This window comes from Rhipicephalus microplus, chromosome 3, assembly GCF_043290135.1.
Source record: "Rhipicephalus microplus isolate Deutch F79 chromosome 3, USDA_Rmic, whole genome shotgun sequence".
In the NCBI taxonomy this organism is placed as follows: domain Eukaryota; kingdom Metazoa; phylum Arthropoda; class Arachnida; order Ixodida; family Ixodidae; genus Rhipicephalus; species Rhipicephalus microplus.
The window spans coordinates 285,122,699-285,142,783 of NC_134702.1; the positions used below are offsets into that span (position 1 = coordinate 285,122,699).

General features: G+C 43.0%; 1 protein-coding gene across 6 annotated transcripts in view; it reads right to left on the bottom strand.

Annotated features, from left to right (window-relative positions):
- Positions 1-20,085, bottom strand: part of LOC119167658 (WD repeat domain 33) — a 325,197-nt gene that overhangs the window by 163,044 nt on the left and 142,068 nt on the right. For all 6 annotated transcript variants that reach the window (XM_037419187.2, XM_037419193.2, XM_075891074.1 and 3 more), the window contains exon 8: positions 2,604-2,730. In XM_037419187.2, the coding sequence (XP_037275084.1) occupies positions 2,604-2,730 (127 nt within the window). The remainder of the gene's footprint in view (positions 1-2,603; positions 2,731-20,085) is intronic.

Here is a 20,085-nt window from a genome sequence, read left to right on the forward strand (position 1 = left end):
AGTTCCTGTTCACACCCACAGCTACGAAACTGCCCCTTGTTTCTTGGCACTGTGGTGAAAGAACCAGCCTCGCAGTTGTCGCGTGCATGTGCACACTTCTCGCTCAACTACAGCGCTTGTGCGCACGTACAAACGTACTTCGCCCTTGACATGAGCAACACGGGTAAAAAGCGTTGCTCTGTCGTCGGCTGCAAATCGAGCGACTGGGCAGCGGAGAAGCATCGGCGCCGAGTGCCTCACGATGGGGCCCTACGCGCTGCATGGCTGAAGCGAATCGGCCATCCAGCGATGTACATCGGGGACCTGATTGTTTGTGGTCGACACTTCATACCTGACGCTTACATGGTTGGCCCGCGGCTGGTGCGGCAAACGGTAAACAAACAACCACGCTTCGCAGCAAGCGGAAGTTCCTTGCGACTGATCGAGTTTGCTGATGACGTCAATCGCTGACGTGGTGTCACGTTGCCGAAGTAGGCGGAGTCACGACGATGGGCTATGCCTTCCCCTTCATGAAAGGAAGAAGGGGGGCAAAGCCACGCGAAAATCTGAAACCAGCTTAGACCTATGTTCTAACCCCTGTAACTTCGTTAATATAGCATGTATTCGCAAAAATCTTGCGGCAGCATGTTCGCAAAGAAAAACTGCACATATATCTCTTTTTAAAAATTTTTAGACCTCAGAGCTGTTTACTGGCTCTTCAAGGCTGGCTAGGCATTTTCGCACAGCTTAGACCAACAATCCGAAATTGTATCAAATCGGCGCAATTGGCACAGCTGCTGCACCCTTGCGCACAGACACACACACAAAAATTCGCCCCGGAGTTGCATGTTACACTGCAAATGTTGTCGAAAGACGATAGTCTTGCACCTGGAGAAAGTGAACAAAATGTTTATTTGATGTTCTGCGCAAGAAAATCTGTGAATGGTATTCTGGAGGCGCTGCGTTAGAGTGCCTCGAGCACGCAGCGGAGGCGAACGAGCGCATCAGGTCACGTCACACGCGAGACACGAGCGCTATCTGGCAGTTATCCTAGAAAACGGGGCGCGTGCCGTGCGTGCCCATCTAAGGTACAAACTCAAGGCGACAGGTAGGTGCCACTACAGTGTCGTCTAAGCAAAGCGTTGCAAACACTTGCCACTTCGTGCAAGTGTTGCATTGCCAGCGGAGCGTTATAAAGGCTACGTTCCTTATTATTACTGATGTATGCGTTTTCTAGTGAAAAATACACATACATATTATTGACGTGTTATTATGATGCCTCAAATATGCACAATAATTGCTTTTTAATTGACAAGCGCACAAGTATGAATGCTGTACCTTGAGCAATATTGGTGGGCGCTGCGGATGGGGTCGGCCGTTTGGAGCTTCGTTTGGTCACATCGATGCCGATTAGGGTACGGTTAAAATTAGACAGACAAATGTACAGACAGACAGACCAATTTTTGCGTCAAAGCTCCCCGAGAATGACAATCGTCTTTAAAAGTAATAATACGATGACATCTACGGCCCAGTGGTGCCAAGCCTGAAAGAATTGTGGAGTTGGGCAGCGTTCTTTCTTTTTCTCTTTTTGTTTCTTGCCCTTTACTTACTTTCTTGTTTTCTCATCCAGGTTTTTCTGTTTTTAATTTTATTTCTTTATATTTTTCTTTCTATTTATTTGTCTTTCTCTTTATATTTTGCCTTGTTTTCTATTTAAGTTTTTATACGTGATTTGTGTTGCTGTGTTTCTTTAGCCGTAGTAGTAACATCTGCACTACATACTTGATAAATAATAACGCCGGCACTTTCTTTTCTTCTTAGCAGCGTTTTTCTTACACTTTTTTTTTGCCAATAGTTGTTGCCAAGATTAGAGTATAATTTTAATGCATTTAGTGTATTAACTTCTCTTAGTTATGCGGCAGTTTAGCTGTGTTTCATTAGGGAGAGATCACATTTTATTTAGTCTTGTTTCTTGTACAACACAGCATGTTCTGTTTCATTGTTTTCTTTTTATTTTTCATCTGTTGCAATTTGCTCTTCTATGTAATGCTTTGGCAATTGAAGGTAAAAAAAAAGTCAACATCAAGGCATTCAAAGAACAAAAGGAAGAAGAGGGTGGCTGGTTCATAGTGCACTCCGTCCTATCTGACTTCTGTTCTGAAACGGTCTGTGCACAAAGAAAGTACATTCTTTTTATAAGAAGACTTTTCTTCAGCACAAGCGCTTACTCTATATGCTAGAGCTGGCTATGCTGCATGTTCTTTTGCATGTGTTATGCCAAGCGACGACGACAGCACACCAACAGCTGGGCCCCTGAAACGCTTCAGACTAAGAAGTTGAGGACAATGCACTGGAATGAAATGTGATGACATTACAAAATGTAAAACAGCAGCATGGGCCACACAACAAGTAGGAGTCATGGATATTGTTCGTCACATTTAGAGAAAAGGCAGGTCGCAAAATGCACTAACAAACATTGGCCAGTTAGAGCAACAGAATGAATACCAAGGGACGGGAAATGTAGGCAAACATAAAATAAAATCAGTTCACACAAGACAAGGTGAGTTAAAGGTCATTGGGAGGGGCATTCATCGTGCATCTGAAATAAGACACGGCATACATACATGGTTGCCAGGCTCTGGCCTGACTTGGGGTCCCACAGCTTGATAGGCTGCTGGCTGTCCTTGCTGCCGGAAACAATAAGTGACTTCTGTGGGTGCCAATCGACGCACTTGACATCCGCACCATGCCCTGCAACAAAAACAGACTCCTTTGTCACTGATATCTGATACTTCTGTCATGGGAATGAAGTTGGAAAACAGGACAAGGCACACTGTCTCTTTTCAGTGGAGCATTTTGCGCCCCGGAAGCAAAGCAGCAATCTGGGGCAGTCTAATCGGGAGCATTCGTGTAGGTGAACACCAAACCAAAACCCACTACGGCTATATAAGCGTGCAAACTTGAGTGTGTTGGTAGAGATTCACTGTGAAACACAGCCTGCGACATCAACGATTAGGAAGACCAAACAGCCCTAGTGCTAATTACCCACAACTAGCAGTCTGTACAAAAATATACGAAGGGGAAGACAGGAAGATCTTCCTAGCATAAGCACACATTTCTCATAATAGAGTGGAATGCTCAACTACAGTGATAGTTAACCTCTTCATCTGTTGGTGTGAGCTGATTGCCTGCAACATGGATGACTAATCTTTCACGTATTTAACAAGTGTGGTCATCTCGGTAGCGGTGCATGATGCACGTCTGATGGAAGTTTGGGGCGCAATAACATTTACCCAAATTGCTAGCGTTTCTAACATTGCTAGAATAGGGCCTCAAGCACAAGTCCTGTCTGGCTTTTCTTGTCCTCATTGTATTGAGCTGTTCCAGCAGTTCTCATGTCGGTTCAGATATTGTATCCATGCAACACCCCACCATGAAAGCAATCAAGATGTTAACAAAGATGCACATCAAGCACAACAGCCATGCGATATTAAGAGGGATACATTTCAGCAAAAGTGATTGATTGCTTGACATGTGGGGTTTAACGTCCCAAAACCACCATATGATTATGAGAGACGCCATAGTGAGGGGCTCCGAAAATTTTGACCACCTGGGTTTTTTAGAGTGCGCCCAAATCTGAGCACAAGGGCCTACAACATTTCCGCTTCCATCGGAAATGCAGCCGCTGCAGCCGAGATTCGATCCCGCGACCTGCGGTTCAGCAGCCGAGTACCTTAGCCACTAGACCACCGCAACGGGGCGGGGCGTTCAGCAAAAGTGGTCACTGACCACAAGTAAAACATTACACAGATAGCAATCAGATTGCCAAGTCACATTAGCTGTGGATATGCAGTGGCAGCTTTGCTGTGGAAACCTGCCGCTGCAAATTCCACAGTCACTTATCTTTAGCCTACGACTACTGTTATTAATGAACCCAAAACAATATCGTCAATTTTTGCACAAATTTGAACTGGTGGTGCACAAGTCTTTTAGGAGACCAATTTAATGAAGCGTCAAGTGTATAAGCTTTACTCTTTTATTACCAAAAAAAAAAAACTACTTATCCTATGCGAAAAAGCTTTTCCTAGTCTGAAAAGTACTACAGCACCCATTGCAGCATACCAAATCATGCACAATAAAATGCTCTCAGTAAAACAAAACAAAAAGAAGAGTTGTCGAGCAACAAAAATATTAGGGAATGTATAGAATGTAAAGCGCACAATTTTTGGTTGCCAGCTGGAAAACAGAGTGACAAACAACACTAAACATACAAAACTTTCAAGATAGAGAAAATTCAGAATATACATATTAAAGAAAAAGGAATGGTATAAAAATATTAAATGTTCTACATGACATTTGTATTAGCATAAACAAAGAAAATGTGAACCACGGTGTTGTTCCAGTGCTCCTGCTACGCGGTGAAGTATTTTTTGGTTTTCGTGTGACACAGGTTTACTTGTGCACTTTTCAGATGTTTTTGTTTGTTTATTCTACAAGATCCTGCTGGTGTTTAGTATGGATGGATACCTTTGATGAGAACAATGTCTTCATAAATCAGGTGTCCAATGAACTCAGCAGTTTCTCTGGCATCACCCTGAACCACCTCCCTCAGCATAGGTTGGCGTTCCAAAATATCCATCCAAGCAGATAGTACTAAAATAAAAAGGAACAAACTCGCGCACAGTCCTAAAATGTCATGTGCCACTCTTTAGTGTGGGGCGGAGATATGCTCTGGTTGCCTTTTGGTCGTGAGGAGAAGCTCTGCAACCTGCGCCAGCACATCACACCCCAGCGACATCTGGGCCTCGCATGTAAACTCTAAGATTGCGCATAAAAGTCAGCAGCTAAGCACATGCAGTGAAAGAGACCGGTTGAGGTCATAAATAAAAACAACCCCCTGAATGAATGTCCCCAGGTGACGCAATACATCCATCGTCATGAGAATTTAAAGCTGAGGTGCTGTCATCTTCGGACTCAAAGCTCACTGTCACTCTATTCAGGTGCAGTTGCAAGATAGTTTGTCATGGCGCATGTCACTCGCGGCGCTGGTGCGCACGCTGCTGCCATAGAAGCGACACTGTATCTGATAAAACAACACAACACTAGCTGAAACACGCAAGCTGAAAAGGCCCCTTCCACACGTAATGCCTGCAGTAGACCTATGGGAATAGTTTTGAGAGAAAAATCTTCCCAAAGCCCGAACAGCTCTCTAATGAACAGCTGGCATAAATTACAGGAAATTACTATCACTCAATGCTGTCAGACAGCAAGGCCGATGCCATAACTTGGTATTTGACTAGCAAACCTTCTTTTAACTACAGAACTTCGATGTTACTGCAGCATAACCATGCACGAGATGCAATTCTTTTAAGCTTGTCAGTCAAGTGCGTATTTTAAGTAACACGCACTCCTTGGTTTGTGCAAAGGTCTGTCAAGAAACACTGTGTTGCAAAAACGGGCAAATTAAAACTGATTACAAAAGTTCAGGGGCTGGATAACTAGGAAGCACTTTCTTAACAATAGAAAAAAATTGAACATGCCAAAATTGACGATTCAAAGCATGGGTCACTGGTGATCGATTTGAATAGATATGGTAACGAAATAGTAAATATGCAACTTTAAAATATAGAACACAAATGCTGTGTTACACGATTTTACGTCATTTGGTGGTTTTTTAAACAGTTACTTGAGGTTGCAATTCTCGACATGGATATGAGCTTCTACTTTCCTAAAATGCAGTATTCTGAACTTTCAAGTCGTTTGATAGTGTTTCGAGACAATTAGATGTGATGTCAGTTCTGGAAAAAGAAAAAGCTTGTATTTTTACAAAACGTGACACTCTGAAATTACATGTCGTTTGCTGGTGCTTCGAGACACTTGGAGTTGTCAATTCTGGACAAACACAAAAGCTTCTAGCCTTATGAAACACTGTATTATGCGATATGACGTCATTTGGCAGAGTTCCTTCACGACAATTGAAAGACATTGCAATTTAGGGTAAGATCAGGTTTTATTTTATTTATCGTGAATACATTGATAGGCTAACGACAAAAGCTGCATACAAGCAGCTTGACAGGCCCGTCAGCCCAATTCAAACGTCAGCAGCAGACGGCAGATATGCATGCTGTAGAAATTTACAGTAATAAACACAACACACCAAAGTATCGCAATTCTATTGCGATAACAAAAATATGCAAGCAAAAAATATATGCACTCTAACAACTAAACAGAGAAACGATGTTGTATTCGAAAAACATGGGAACGCTACAAACAAGAAAAAGAGAAACGACGAGGCAATACTGAAACATACAAAAGTGCAAATAGTGTCAATTTACAAAAAAAAAAAAAGATGCACCGGTAAAAGAAAGACTGATAATAAAAAGTATACATATGAGCTACTGCACACAACAGAACAGGAATAAGCGCTTCAAAAAAAAAAAAAATGGTTACACCAATCAGGGTATCACCCACACTGAGATGCATATGCACTAAAATGTTACACATAGGAAAACCAACGGCTAGTAATTGAAGGCCCGAAAAATTGGATGCATAATGCATTAAAACGGTACACACAGGAAAAAGTAATGTTTGTTGTTGAAGGCGCGAAAAATTTGAGTAGCAAAGAGAAGGAGTAAAAAGAAGGTCTGTAACGAAGGTCCGCAAGGCAGAATCGATACACTTGGCGATAACAAAATGGGCGACGTCAAAAAAAAAAAAAAAAACCTTACCAGGATGACGCCATCAATTCTAGACAAACTTAAGCTTCGAGCTTTGCAAATGCTATATTCTCTGATTTCCCATCGTGCCAGAGTGTTTCCAAACGGTTGCATGATTTGCCATTCAGGGCAAAACGATACGAGTGTCTAGCTTAATGAAACGGTGTATTCTACGATTTCACATAATCTTATTGTGCATAACATTACAATTACGGCCAAAGATATGTTTCTAGCCTTATAAAAGACTTCATTCTGCAATTTCACGCCATTTGGTGGTGTTTTGAGATCATTGAATGACGTTACAATTCTAGACAGATATATAAGCTTCTAGCAAGTCAAAACGCTTTATTGTACAATTTCACACCGTTTTGTGGTGCTTAAAGACAATTGGATGATGATGCGATTTTAGACAAAGATGTACATGTATATATAAGCTCCTAGATATAGGAAATTGAATTTTTTAATTTCGTGTCGTTTGGTAGCGTTTCACTGCGATTGCACAAAATTGCTCTGGATACTTTTTATGGCAAAATATTAACTACACTTTGAGATCACGTGTTCAATGAAAGTGATGCTAAGAAAGCTTGTGCAATATTTCTTGAACTGTTTTGCAGCATTCATAACACACATTACGCTTAAGAAGAAATCAAAGTCGAAGAAGAAAGCCTTGGATAACATGAGAGCTGCATACTTGCAAAAAATGTAACCATGAAGTTTTTCATACCTATATTACCTCTAAAGTAATACATTTTTTTGAAAAGTTTAAGAGCTACACAAACGAGTTAAACAGTGACATACAATACACAAGAAAGTATTATGAACATCAATTCACACTTTCAACATTCCAGATAAAACCATGGGCAAAAATACGGTCTGTTTTCATGAACTTTGTTTAAGACAAACATTTTGATAAAGTCAACACCATGTTTACACACGTGAACAGTTGGCAGAGGGTTTAAGCCCACCTTCTGCTAAACAGAGCTCCACACCATCTTACTCTCATGGCACGCATATTACCAGATGCTCGTAATCCCTTTTTTTAACCCTTTACGAAGAGTGCGGTTACGAAGATGTTAATCGAACAGTAGATTGCACGATATGAGCAATATACAGATTCGTACTGTAAAGCATGTAATTTAAATAATTTCTACACCGCTTACACACATCTTATGCCTGAAAACCGTGACATTTCCACTCACCATGCAAAAACAGAAAAGTTAGTGAACTGCATTAAAAGAAAAAAAAAAAAAGACTGGCAACTACAGACCAATAAGCATCATTTTCATGTTACCTTCATATTACCTCAATATCCGGAAAAAGTTTTCCTGTGTGTACCGTTTTAATGCATTATGCATCCAATTTTTCGGGCCTTCAATTACTAGCCGTTGGTTTTCCTATGTGTAACATTTTAGTGCATATGCATCTCAGTGTGGGTGATACCCTGATTGGTGTAATCATTTTTTTTTTTTTTGAAGTGCTTATTCCTGTTCTGTTGTGTGCACAGTACTAGGCTGGGGTGTCAGCCATCTTCTTTATTTCTAACCTCCTCTTCCTCCTCGTCTCCCTCCAATCCTGCCTCACGTCCACGTACACTCCCCCTCTTTGAAGACTCATTCCTCCTGGGGTGATACTTGAAAACGTTTTCAATGGTCGCAAACTCCAGCACACCATCATCGTTGGTGTAACCGACCCTTTTGAGAACGCCATGTTGCACTGCGATCTGCACCACGCGATAAGGTCCCATGTACACCTGCTTTGTGCCGGGAAGGCCTTTTCTGACAAGCACCAGATCGTTCAGTTGTATCTGAGGTATCCACGTGTTGTGGCGACGGTCAAAGTTCCTCTTCATACTTTCCCGGTATCGCTGGTAGGCTTCCGAAGGTTTTCGTTTTTCGCACAATTGCAGGCGGTCTGCAATGCAAAGTTCTTGATCAGCAGGAAGCACTGGTACCTTTCCGAAAGCTGCAAAATATGGACTATAGCCGATGCTCGCAGTGTGCGACCGATTGTGATGAGCGACAGCTGCCTCCAAGCAGCACTTCCATCCACCCTGAAAACCTGGATACATTGCAATGAACTGCTTCAAATCCCGAATGATTCTTTCAGCCATGCCATTTCCTGCAGGATGGTACGGAGCGCAGCGTCGCAATACAACTCCTCGTTCCTTCGCCCAATCTTGCAAACGCTGACTGAGAAACGCTGGCCCATTGTCTGATATTACTATTTTTGTATTCTTGAACATCTCTCGACTCAAAAGAGCGATCACATTATTTGCGTCTTCCCTTCCCGGCCGTGCAGCCACTATTCTTGCGCACTGGTCTACTGCCACTAGGAAAGACTGCGTTCTTCTTACTCCTGCAGCCTTCTTTTTCAGCTCTGCGAAATCCAGATGAATGACTTCAAATGGTACGTCGGAATGTTGAGGCAAAACCATCTCGTCTGTTCTCTGAAGGTACTTGGCTTTGTGAACTTGACATTGATGACAAGACTGAGCATACCGTTGAACGTCCTCTTTCATGTGTTTCCACTGGAAACGCTGACGAATCTTGTAATATGTCCTCCAAAAGCCATCATGTCCACCTGAGTGCGGGGAGTCGTGATAGAGCTCCAAAATTCGAGGCACCATTGTTTCTGGGACTGTGAACTTTCCGTTATGGAACTTAAGTTCTTCAGTTCCCTCCCACAACAATGTTGCATTGACAAAGGATATGGGTGTTGCAGTAGGTCTCCAGCTTGCAAGCGGGCGTCGTTCCTCAGCTGGTGCGGCCCCGGTATTCCTTGCAGCAGGTGTCATGGGTTGACGCTGGGTTCCTAGGTCCTGGAGGTAGAGGTTTCGCATTCCCTGCAGAAGTTCTTCGACCGTCTTGGGTCCTCGCATTCGTATTTGCTTCTGGAGGTCCGGACTTAAACCATGAATGATAAGCGGAACCACAGACGTCTCAGGCAAAGATGAGTCCGCCAGCTGTAGCAAGCGCCTTTTCTCATAAAAATAGCTGAGTGCAGATCCAGACCTGTATTTGAACATGATTGCTTTGTCCCATAGCAACACCTTGTTCTCGCTGAAGGAGCTCAGAAAGCTTGCTTTCCACTCTGTCCATGGTTTGTTGCTGTGAGCGTTGAGACGTCATTCGTACCAACTCTTTGCTATGCCCGATAGGAATAGTCGCATGTTTTTCACTTGATCTTCGTCGCTGTGCCAGTAGTTTTCATTGCATGCATACTCGTAAAACGTGAGCCAGGACTCGGGACTACTAGACTCTCCGTCAAACATGTCTGGCTTCACTTGTTCGTGACTCGGTCTGCTTAATCTTTCCGTCGCGTTTACAAGCAAGCGCAATAAATCGTTTTGCTGCCTATTCTGTTTTTGGTGCAGTTCAAGAAACTTGTTGATCAGCTCGATGGAACTGTCAGGCGAAGCAGCGGTAGCAGGCTTCGCGTCGTTTCTTACTGGAGTCAGCACGAAATTCTCATAATCCTGAAGTTTCATGTTGATCCTCGCCGTTCTTTTAGCAGGTAAATGGTCTGGAGTGAGCTTCATTTTAGTGCTTAGATAGGAAACAAATGCGTCAGTGCTCACTGCTTTCGGAAGAGCTAGTTCCTCTTCATCTTGAGGCGTTGCGGTCAAGATCCGGATGCCACCGCATTGATTTGCTCCAATGGTGAAGTCCACCCACATCTTAAATGTCCGCACAGAAAGTATACGCGGCTGCGCCAATTTGTAATAATACACAGTACTAGGCTGGGGTGTCAGCCATCTTCTTTATTTCTAACCTCCTCTTCTTCCTCGTCTCCCTCCAATCCTGCCTCACGTTCACGTACAAGTTATATTTAAACAGATAGATAGGTTTCTAGATACTCACAACATATATACCGAGCCAATTTAGATTTTGAAAGAACTGCTTAACGAAAACTGCGTTACTTCATCATAAAATTGAACGAACTAAACTTGAGCTAGGTCTTTTTTCAGATTTCATGAAGACATTTTACTTCATTGGGCACAGTAATAAAATCTAACAGACAATCATGCCAAAAAAAGTATAGAGGATGTTGTTGAAGTAACTTTAATGTAAATGTAAAGAAAGAAAAGTGGACGAAAAGATCACTTGCCGTGGGAAGGGACCGAACTTGCGACCTTTGAATAACACGTCCGATGCTCTACCAACAAAATAACTTGTAAATCTACAAGCTGTACTTTTCTTGGTTTTCTTAATTAGTTGATTCTGATTAAAGAGCCACTAAAGTCAAATAATTTACATCAGAGTGAAAGCTCAATGTATGACAACATCTAAAACAACAATATTATCAACAGCAGTGTCCTGCTAACCAAGAAATTAAGGTAAATGCCCGAACACATGCGAGGACATTCGCGAAATGGTCCTATTGACGTAAGAGGTACCACCTACAATTAATCACCAGTAATCGAACTAGCTGCACTAAATAAAAAACCTTCTGTGCATCAGAAGTAATGAAATGCAGCTTGTTTGTATCTATTTGGTTTATGAAAGAAAGAACTGCCCAACGTTATTACTATGCGGAACGACCCGAGTGGTTAAAAAGTTCAATTTTTGCCTGGTTCATATGTGGAATTGAACATCCCATAACCACCATATGATTATGAGAGATGCCGTAGTAGATGGCTCCGAAAATTTTGTCAACCTGGGGTTCTTTAACGTGCACCCAAATCTGAGCACACTAGCCTACAGTATTCTGGCCTTCACCGAAAATGCAGCCGTCGCAGCCGGCGTTCGATCCCGTGACCTGCGGTCAGCTGCCGAGTACCTTAGCCACTGACCATTGCGGCGGGGAAATTTTCGCCTAGTTAAACTTCGTGTCACTGTATATGCTACCTATAGGTAGCAGAGTAGCACATTTGTTTTCCAACTACGCTAGCATTCATGCACTGCCGAGAAGCTGGTGTACAGGCCACACCACCGAGAGTGGTTTCCGTCCACCTGGAATCTATCAAGTGATCGTCGTGCACTCTGTAGCTGGTGAGCCATGAACTGGTGCCTTTATTTGCTTTCAATTCATGTCATTAAGTTTTGACAGCAAAGCATTTGCATAGATTTGGCACCATTTGCGAAAAACATACTGAAATAATCAACGATGTATGCTTAGTGGGGCGCTCCTTGAATCTTGAAGGACCTATATTTTGTGTTTGTGACTTCTTGCTTATCTTTCATAGCTGGCACCATAGTTCCCTAAAATTGACTAAAGGAGACTCTGGTACTTAAATAATTCAGTGACCTAGAAATGATGGGTAGTACGCGAATTCGCTTAGTCTTCGCACTTGCGGGCGGCAAATCACACTTATGGCTTCATTTATTGCTGCGTTTCGGTTTCGTTTCGAAAGAAAGAACCAACTCTTTCAAACCAATTTTTTGAACTTCGTGACCTGATTTTAAATAGGAAGCTTAAAAAATTAAAGTGGTGAAGTGCAACTTCAGAAAATTTGCCAACGGTTGTTTCGTGACAAAGCAGCTTCAAGCCACATGAAGCCAAAAGTACAAAGACTAGGCAAATCCGTGTACTACCCATAATTTACATTCTCACAGAAGTGTCATGCGTTGCAGCTCCTACAGACACTAGCGCTGGTGCCCCTTGACCATGCGGCAGCAGCGGTGCATGTTAATTGGCACTACGCTATGCCTTTGTGCTTTGCATTACCAAACAGACTAAAAATTGCTCTTGACCTCCCATGGCAAAGTCCCAAAAGCAGGTGTCTTTTTTTCTTCACCGATCGCTGACACGCCAGGCGTGTCAACTGACGACAGGCTTACGCAAATCACTTTCAGAAACAGAGCGCGGCTTCACCCCGTAACTATGGTTGCTAATGAGGAAATATGGCGAACCTATTCATTACGCTACTCCCATAGGGAGCATATACAGTGACTTTAGTTAAACTGGACAGGTTGTGCGATTTTGAGGGGCCCAGTTGAGCGAAGCACGTCTGCCATCTTGGAGGCCATGGAAGAAAACTGTTCAATGGCCATTGTTGCTGCCGTGGCTACCACAATTTCGTTCTGATGCTACTAGTGCCGGCCGCCATGCAGTAAAGCCGGGCAACGTTTTGCATGGCAATAGTGACGTCAGACGTTCTTGAGGTGGGTAATTTAAAGTGTGCTAACCCGATGCAGACCACTAAAATGTAATTTATTTCAAAATGAGCACTTTTTTGGCACAAAAGTAACACTACGAAATTTCTGGATCACTATTTCAGCAATCAACGTCTACTTATTAGTAGCATTAAGTGTTCCTTTATGTTGTGTTTTACAAGTAAAAATGAGGAAAATAACATTCCTTATTTTCTTGGCTGTATTTAATGTGGCTTACAATTATTATGCCAATTTCAAGCACACCAGCGCCAGAAACAGGCGCACAAGCGCTCATGGGAAAAGTTGGTATGCCAGAGCAGCTGCAGCAACGAGTGCGTGAGCCTCATGCTTCACCTTTCTGCTTGCGCTGTTCCAGGACTTTCTTAGATTCGGCTGCTGACCCGCAGGGCGCGGGTTCGAAACCCGGCTGCGGCGGCTGCATTTCCGATGGAGGCGGAAATGTTGTAGGCTCGTGTGCTCAGATTTGGGTGCACGTTAAAGAACCCCAGGTGGTCGAAATTTCCGTAGCCCTCCACTACGGCGTCTCTCATAATCATATGGTGGTTTTGGGACGTTAAACCCCACAAATCAATCAATCAAGGACTTTCTTAGAAGCCGTAAATTCGGCAAGGTGCAACATAATAGCACGTTTAATTAAAACACGAACTTCAGTGTAGAGCTGCACCGGCCTCTAGACTATTTTTTCATACGTCTCGTTATAGGATCTGTTGAACACCTCAGAAGCATCACACCCTATTTTCCCCCTTTACGCCAGTGCTTTGCAAAAAATGTAATAATAAAAGAAAGAAATACCACTCGGTTGCCTATGAAGCGCACAAGAGGTGTTAGATTCGCAGATGCATTTGGAACCAATGTCAATTGACACTGTCGACGAGTAGAATGTGAGGTTCTGATTTTTGAAGAGTACTATGGAAAGTATAGTCAGCATTTAATGAAATAAGATACATTCACTATACAGCAAGTGTGTCATATATGTAGGGCACCATATATGTAAGAAATGATAAGTGCCTACTAACCTTCACTGGCACTATAACTACAAGTTGGAATAGTACTTGAGTTGAAAAAAGAAAAAAAAAAGCAGGACAAGGAAGGGAATACACGCACCATCTAGTGCTCACTCATAACTGAAAGTTTCTTACATCGACAAGTCTAGCTGATGTACACGAGGGCAAAAAAAAAAAAAAGAGTGTGCGAGAGAGAAATTTGCGTTTAACTGCTACACAACTCACATGACACTGAATTTTTCTTGGGTCACTACAGACTCATAACAAAAATAATAATATAATAATCAGTGGTGCATATTCTAAAACCAGGATATAATTATAAGAGACACCGTAGTTGAGGGCTCTGGAGATTCTGACTACTTGGTGTTTCACGTGCACTATCATTGCACAGTCCATGAGACTCGACCATTTTGCCTCCATGGGAATGCGACCCTTGGGTCTGCAGTTGAGCCCCCTAACCGCTGTTCCACTGCCTTACCGCCGACTCCTGCGATCTCTTGTGCACTACAAAACAAATGCAATTAATCTCATTTGTGGCGATAAATCCAACACTTCAACCCACATGTCTTCTCTAAATTTTTCAGGCCCTGGGACTTCTTATAGATATGTCAATTACTTTAAGTATATTTTTAGCTTCTTCATTATTCACAGGTAATTATGTATGCATTTATCTTTTTTTGACATGTGAACGCAGAGTCTCCCATCTGGTTGATGTGATCAATTTGCTCATTTGAGCGAATTGCAGTAAAATACTGCTTATTTTATGTGAGCAAGTTTTTTTTTTCTTTCTGATGCCGCGTGTTGCATGATGTCACAATTTTTCGTTTAACAATATTCGAAAGCGCCAACACAAAATTGATGCACTGGCTTCGATGAACCTGCAATGAAACTTGAGGCATGTATCAAGAATGCAAATTATCAGAGCAAGGAACTTCTCAAATGAATTCTAGTCCCATTCCTTTTTGTTTAAATGCGATTAAAATGCGCTCACTTGTTTGTACACAGCATGACTTTTGAATTAAAATGAAATAATAATCTCTGTACCTGAACACTGTAAAATTTCTCTACAGTTAGGTTATACCGAATCACAGACAGCTTGTTCAGCTTAAGAACAAGTATTCATTGAATAATTTTGAATTCTGTGTTCCAGCTCCTATTGGTCGCGGTAGCACAGTTTGACTGCATGTATCGGCACGTGATAATCCATTCGCATGCCACTTAACTGCTGTATTCCGTATATATCTGCTCAACTATATCTACACTGACTGCATCTTTCCTTTTGCATTTCATGCGCATACATGCAGGTGCGTTTAGACACGTGTAGTATTTTGAATGTACTAGTAAGAGTCAACATTCGGGGATGTGCTTCATTTTTCTTTTTCATTTGGTGCTAGAACGACGCCAACAAGCAGTGGGCAACGAAAAACAGCTGGTGCACTCGACCAGTTTTGACGTACGCACTTCTCCCATAGTGCTTTGCATGTCCATGGGGCTTCAGGGATTGCTTGAAAATGGTCTATTACTTCTCTACAGTGCTCGACACTCAGCAACTGAGAAACAATACTTGGCCAGCTTCTGGTACAGCATAGTCAGGTGAAGTGCAGGGAGAGGTGTTCTCTGTAGCAGCAGAGAAAGAACAAGCGACCTAGTACTGTTTTAGATGGTGCTCCAGGATAGCTGTCAGACTGCAAGATCACATGATTGCAAGGCCTATTCTAAGCTCCAGTGTAGCATCAAATCAGCCAAGTCAGTATCTTTAGCTCACAGTGTAAAAAATACAGCATCTTTTTCTCTGCACAGAAGATTTGTCGAGCAGAGTTTCAAAAAAGCAAGCATGCACTGACATAACCTAAATATGTAAGATGCAGGGCCAGACCTGTAGGCCCAATATACCACTACATTCCCAGCTCCACAATTAGTCAAATCATCACCATGCTATGTTACTGTAGGTTTTGAAGCTAATTTATGTGCTTTAACTTTTTTTGGCTACTTTTACTTGAAAAAGTGCATCAGATAAACTTCCAAGTGGCCTTAACTCTTCTGTTACCACGCAAAAATGGCTTTCATATGTCTCGGAAATAATGTTTTTGCAATTTGCAAATTACTCCAGGACGCATTGCAGCATACCAAATTTTGCTAAATGTAATGCTATTTTCAAAAAAACATATCTTCTAGAGCACTGAAAATATTTTAGAATGAATAAAATGTGAAAAGTGGATAATTTTTTATCGCTAGCTGGTAAACAATGCAATAAAGAACAGTATGAATGCAAAAATATTCAGAACAAAGAAAATTCAAAATAAACATTTTGAAGATAATTGATTCAGGGACAGTATAAACAATAATAAATGTTGTAGGAAATGTTTCTATACACATAGACAAAGAAAATCGAAACCAAGGTGCTGCTTCATTGCATCTGCCATGCTGTGAAGCGTTGCTTGGTTTTTTTTTTCGAATACAAGCGAACTCGTACGCTTTTCTCAGTAAATTGTAGTTTTTTTGCTATAAAAGCCTCCAGGTCTTCAAATATAGATGGTTTCGCCAGAGCCTACCGGTCTCTGGCAACATTGTGCGTTCACCAGAAAACCACCCCAGGAAACATCCGGTTTAGCTTGTTCTTGCGTGGTTTTAACGTGTGTTGTTGGCCGCGGCTGCTTGTATTCAGATATTTTATGCGGATGAAATTATTCCTATGAAGCGCCCACAACTCGGGCACAGCTTTGTCAAGCCAGGATGCAGTCTGCAAGCCTGAACTAATTTTATATGCTAGCCAAAACGTTCTGTTTTGATCACTAGAGAAAACTGGATTTCTGTTAAGAACGCGTAGGCTTGTCCTTCCCACTTCTTTAAAGGCAATGTAAAGATCAGCGCACACTAATGGCACAGAGACGATACTCAGACCTTAGATTAGTTGAAGGCCCTGGTTACCGGGAACACATCAGTCGCTGTCGTCTCCCACTCAGGGCAGATACGTGTACTGACGCATGAAATGGGTAACAAAACGTGAAAGTGAACACTGAAAATGTATTGCAAAGGTGTTTCTCGTATAGTTTGAACGATAATAATGATGCATACTCCTTGAAACAACATGGGGCACAAAGTAGCCGTGCTCTACATGAATCGCCGCACCGTGTCTGTCGTGGTGTCCACGTTTCATCATCGTTGCATTAGATTTTTTTTTTTTTTGAAAGCAATGCCGGCGAGTGGGCACTCATCTGTGCGAGCAAATGACTCATCACCTGTCTTTCTGCCGCTAATTATTATTGCTGCATTCTAGCTCATTTATCTTTTGGTGCCAACATGACTTAGGTGGGTTCAACTTGAAAGCTTGATTCATAAATAGCTTACTCGTGGGTAAACCATAATAGTTCACGTGACCAAGCCTCAGTTGATGTCATCACATAACCAGTACATTGTATCTTTTCTTGGTCGCACGAACACTTTGAATCGCGAGCGATTCCCAAAGCCAATAATCTCTATAAAGAGTGCCCGGTGTGACACAGGCACAAAAATAAGCGTTTTATCTTGATGTTCAGTGCTTGGACGAAAACACAAAGATGTTCAGGGTTTGACAGGAGGAAGGTTTTCAGTTCTAGTCAAAAAGCTGAATTGAACAACTTCACTAGGGATCACCCAACTCTGTGGGTGCACTTTGAAAATGTGGAAAGAGAAAACACAGGTGTGCGCTGTAAATTTCTCTCTCCGCGTCTTCAAGGCGCATCCAATTCGACATGCAGAACCAACTGGCCCAATTAAGCTCGCTCACAAGCTTCTCCTGCAGGCACAGCCACTGCCAGAGGTAACACGGAGGAAGGGGCTGCGCTCATCGGAACGCCACAGCCACAGCGGATATTTTGTGCGGCGCCCGTCGGCAACGCGAGCCGTGTTACCTGCAGCAGTGGCCGCACCTGCAACTGCCACGCGCTACATTGAGCCCCTTTATGCGGCCGCTAGACGTGGCACCAAATACATCCTTAGGAATGAGCCAGAAATAATAGAGAAGCAAACTCAAACATACCACGAAAACACTGCCGGGACCATTGAAGAAACATTACCGAAAGTGGTGCACCGGAAGCCTGCTGGAGTAGGCTGTTCAGCGTGAGCCAGTTTGTTTACAAACACCGAAGCCATCTATAGATGGATACCAGTGGTGTGAATAATACCTCTATAAGCCAGATTTCCAATGAACTTCGCCATTTCGTTTAGCGTAACCTCATTCCATGAGCCATCTCACTCAGCATAGGTTGGCATTCTTATACAGTCGCCGACCGATTTTTCGGACCTGGCGGGGGCCGAAAAAAAGAGCGAAAAATCGAACAGCCCGATAAATTAGTTTTTATCAAAAATATGAACTTTATTGCATCAGGCAGGCTTAAAAAAGTCCATGATTCTGCCTTGCCTCGTACTACGCTTGAAAGCAATTTGGTTCGCCCGTATTTGCGGCAAGGAGACATCGCCACCGTAAATGCTCGACAAAAGCGTCGCCGCGGTGGCGATCTCCACTGCTGACAGCTGCGGGCGATCATTGTCGTCATCATCCGAACCGCTCTCCGGCTGCGGTACAACCTGGTGAAGAATTTCTTTATCTATGGGCTCCGCGCACGAAATTGTCATTGTCCCCACGAGCGAAGTCTTTAAATAGAGAGTTTTAGAACAATGTTTGCAGGCACTGCAGTCGTTGCGGGTATAGCGGATGCATTACAAGTTTCAGAATAGCGTTTGCTCCCCCTAGAGAAAAGTTTACAGACTTTCGCCCTGAACACAAACTCAAATGCACGAAAGCTACAGACAACACTTTGCGGCTGCGATCGCTGCACGCTACCCTAGATTTTCTGCGGGCGGGCCGCGAACGGCGACTCGCGTTACAACGCATGTGCAGTAGCAGTGACCGCACCGCAAGGGCTCGCAGTGCACGTTTATAAAACTCTCTAGTTTCATTGTGGCAGGCACACTCGCTTCACCACTGCGCAGCTCGGCCACCTCCCTGTGCAGTGCGATAACGACAGTGCTGACCACTATGGCTGACCGAAGACGAAAAAATGGTCCTGTGCCGCATTTTCTAAAGCAGACACGGCGTCCGAAACTTGAAAGATGACGTTTGCTTTTAAATCTTTGGGGCAGGAAAGCCATTTTAAAATTAAGCCACTAAGCTTAGTCAAGCCGGCGGAAAATCCAACATGGCGGCGTCCATACAGGTTCGTGACGCAGCTCAAAACAAGCGATTTAGTCCAACTTTCAACCAACTTTCCGAAATATTGGTCGAAAAAATGCATTAACCCTATAGGAACCCTGACAGAGCACTTTTGAAGTCTGAAATATTCAACAAGTCCGAATTTTTGGAGTCTGAAAAATCAGTCGGCGACTGTCTATGTACGCAAGCATACTTCTTGTACATCGTATTAAAAAAAAGAACAATACAGCGTTAAGTTCTAAAACCTTTCGCGCTGTTCTGTAGTTAGAGCCAAGATGTGCCTCGGTGGCCTCCTTGTCGTTAGAAGATGCTCTGCATCTGGCGGCATCACACCGTGCCCCAGCGAAGTGTGGACCTCACATGTAACCAGAGTCACTATAAAACTGTGCACAAAGGTCAGTGACTATGCACTTGCGGCGAAGACGACAACTTGAGGCCATATAGAAAACAGACCCATGAACGGCTGCAGATGTCTCAGGCTGACATAAAACATCGTCACCCCAAGACTTGAAACTGGGATTGTGTCATCCACGGACTCTAAGCTCATCCTCCCTCAGTTCAGGTGGGGTTGCAAGACAGTTTCGAGCGGTGGTGTGTTTTGCAGTGCTGATGTGTGCCCATGCGCGTGTGACGTTAATGCCATAGGAGCGACTGGTGACACTAGATGCGACTCTGTGTCTCATACAAGCAAAATCAAAGCTACTGGAAAGTGGCTGAAAAGGCCAAGGCGATACTTTAAACATGCGACGAACCTCCAAAAATATTTTTTGTAAAATAAATTTTGTCCGACTCCCAGCAACAGCACTTTATTGAATAGCTGGCATAAATTTTGGGATATCATTGCTGGTCAACACTGTCCAAGTGCAAAGCTGAGTCTTTAATTCGATATTTGGCTTGCAAAGGTTCTTTCGATTACGACCTTCGATGCTACTGTAGCACAATCACGAGGGGCACGCGTGTTTTCAGGTTTGCCAGCCTAGTGCATTTTTCCAACAACACATGCACACTGGTTTGTGCAAACGTCTTTCAAGAATCACTATGTTGCCAAAATGGACAATTCAAGCTGATTCTGAAAGTTC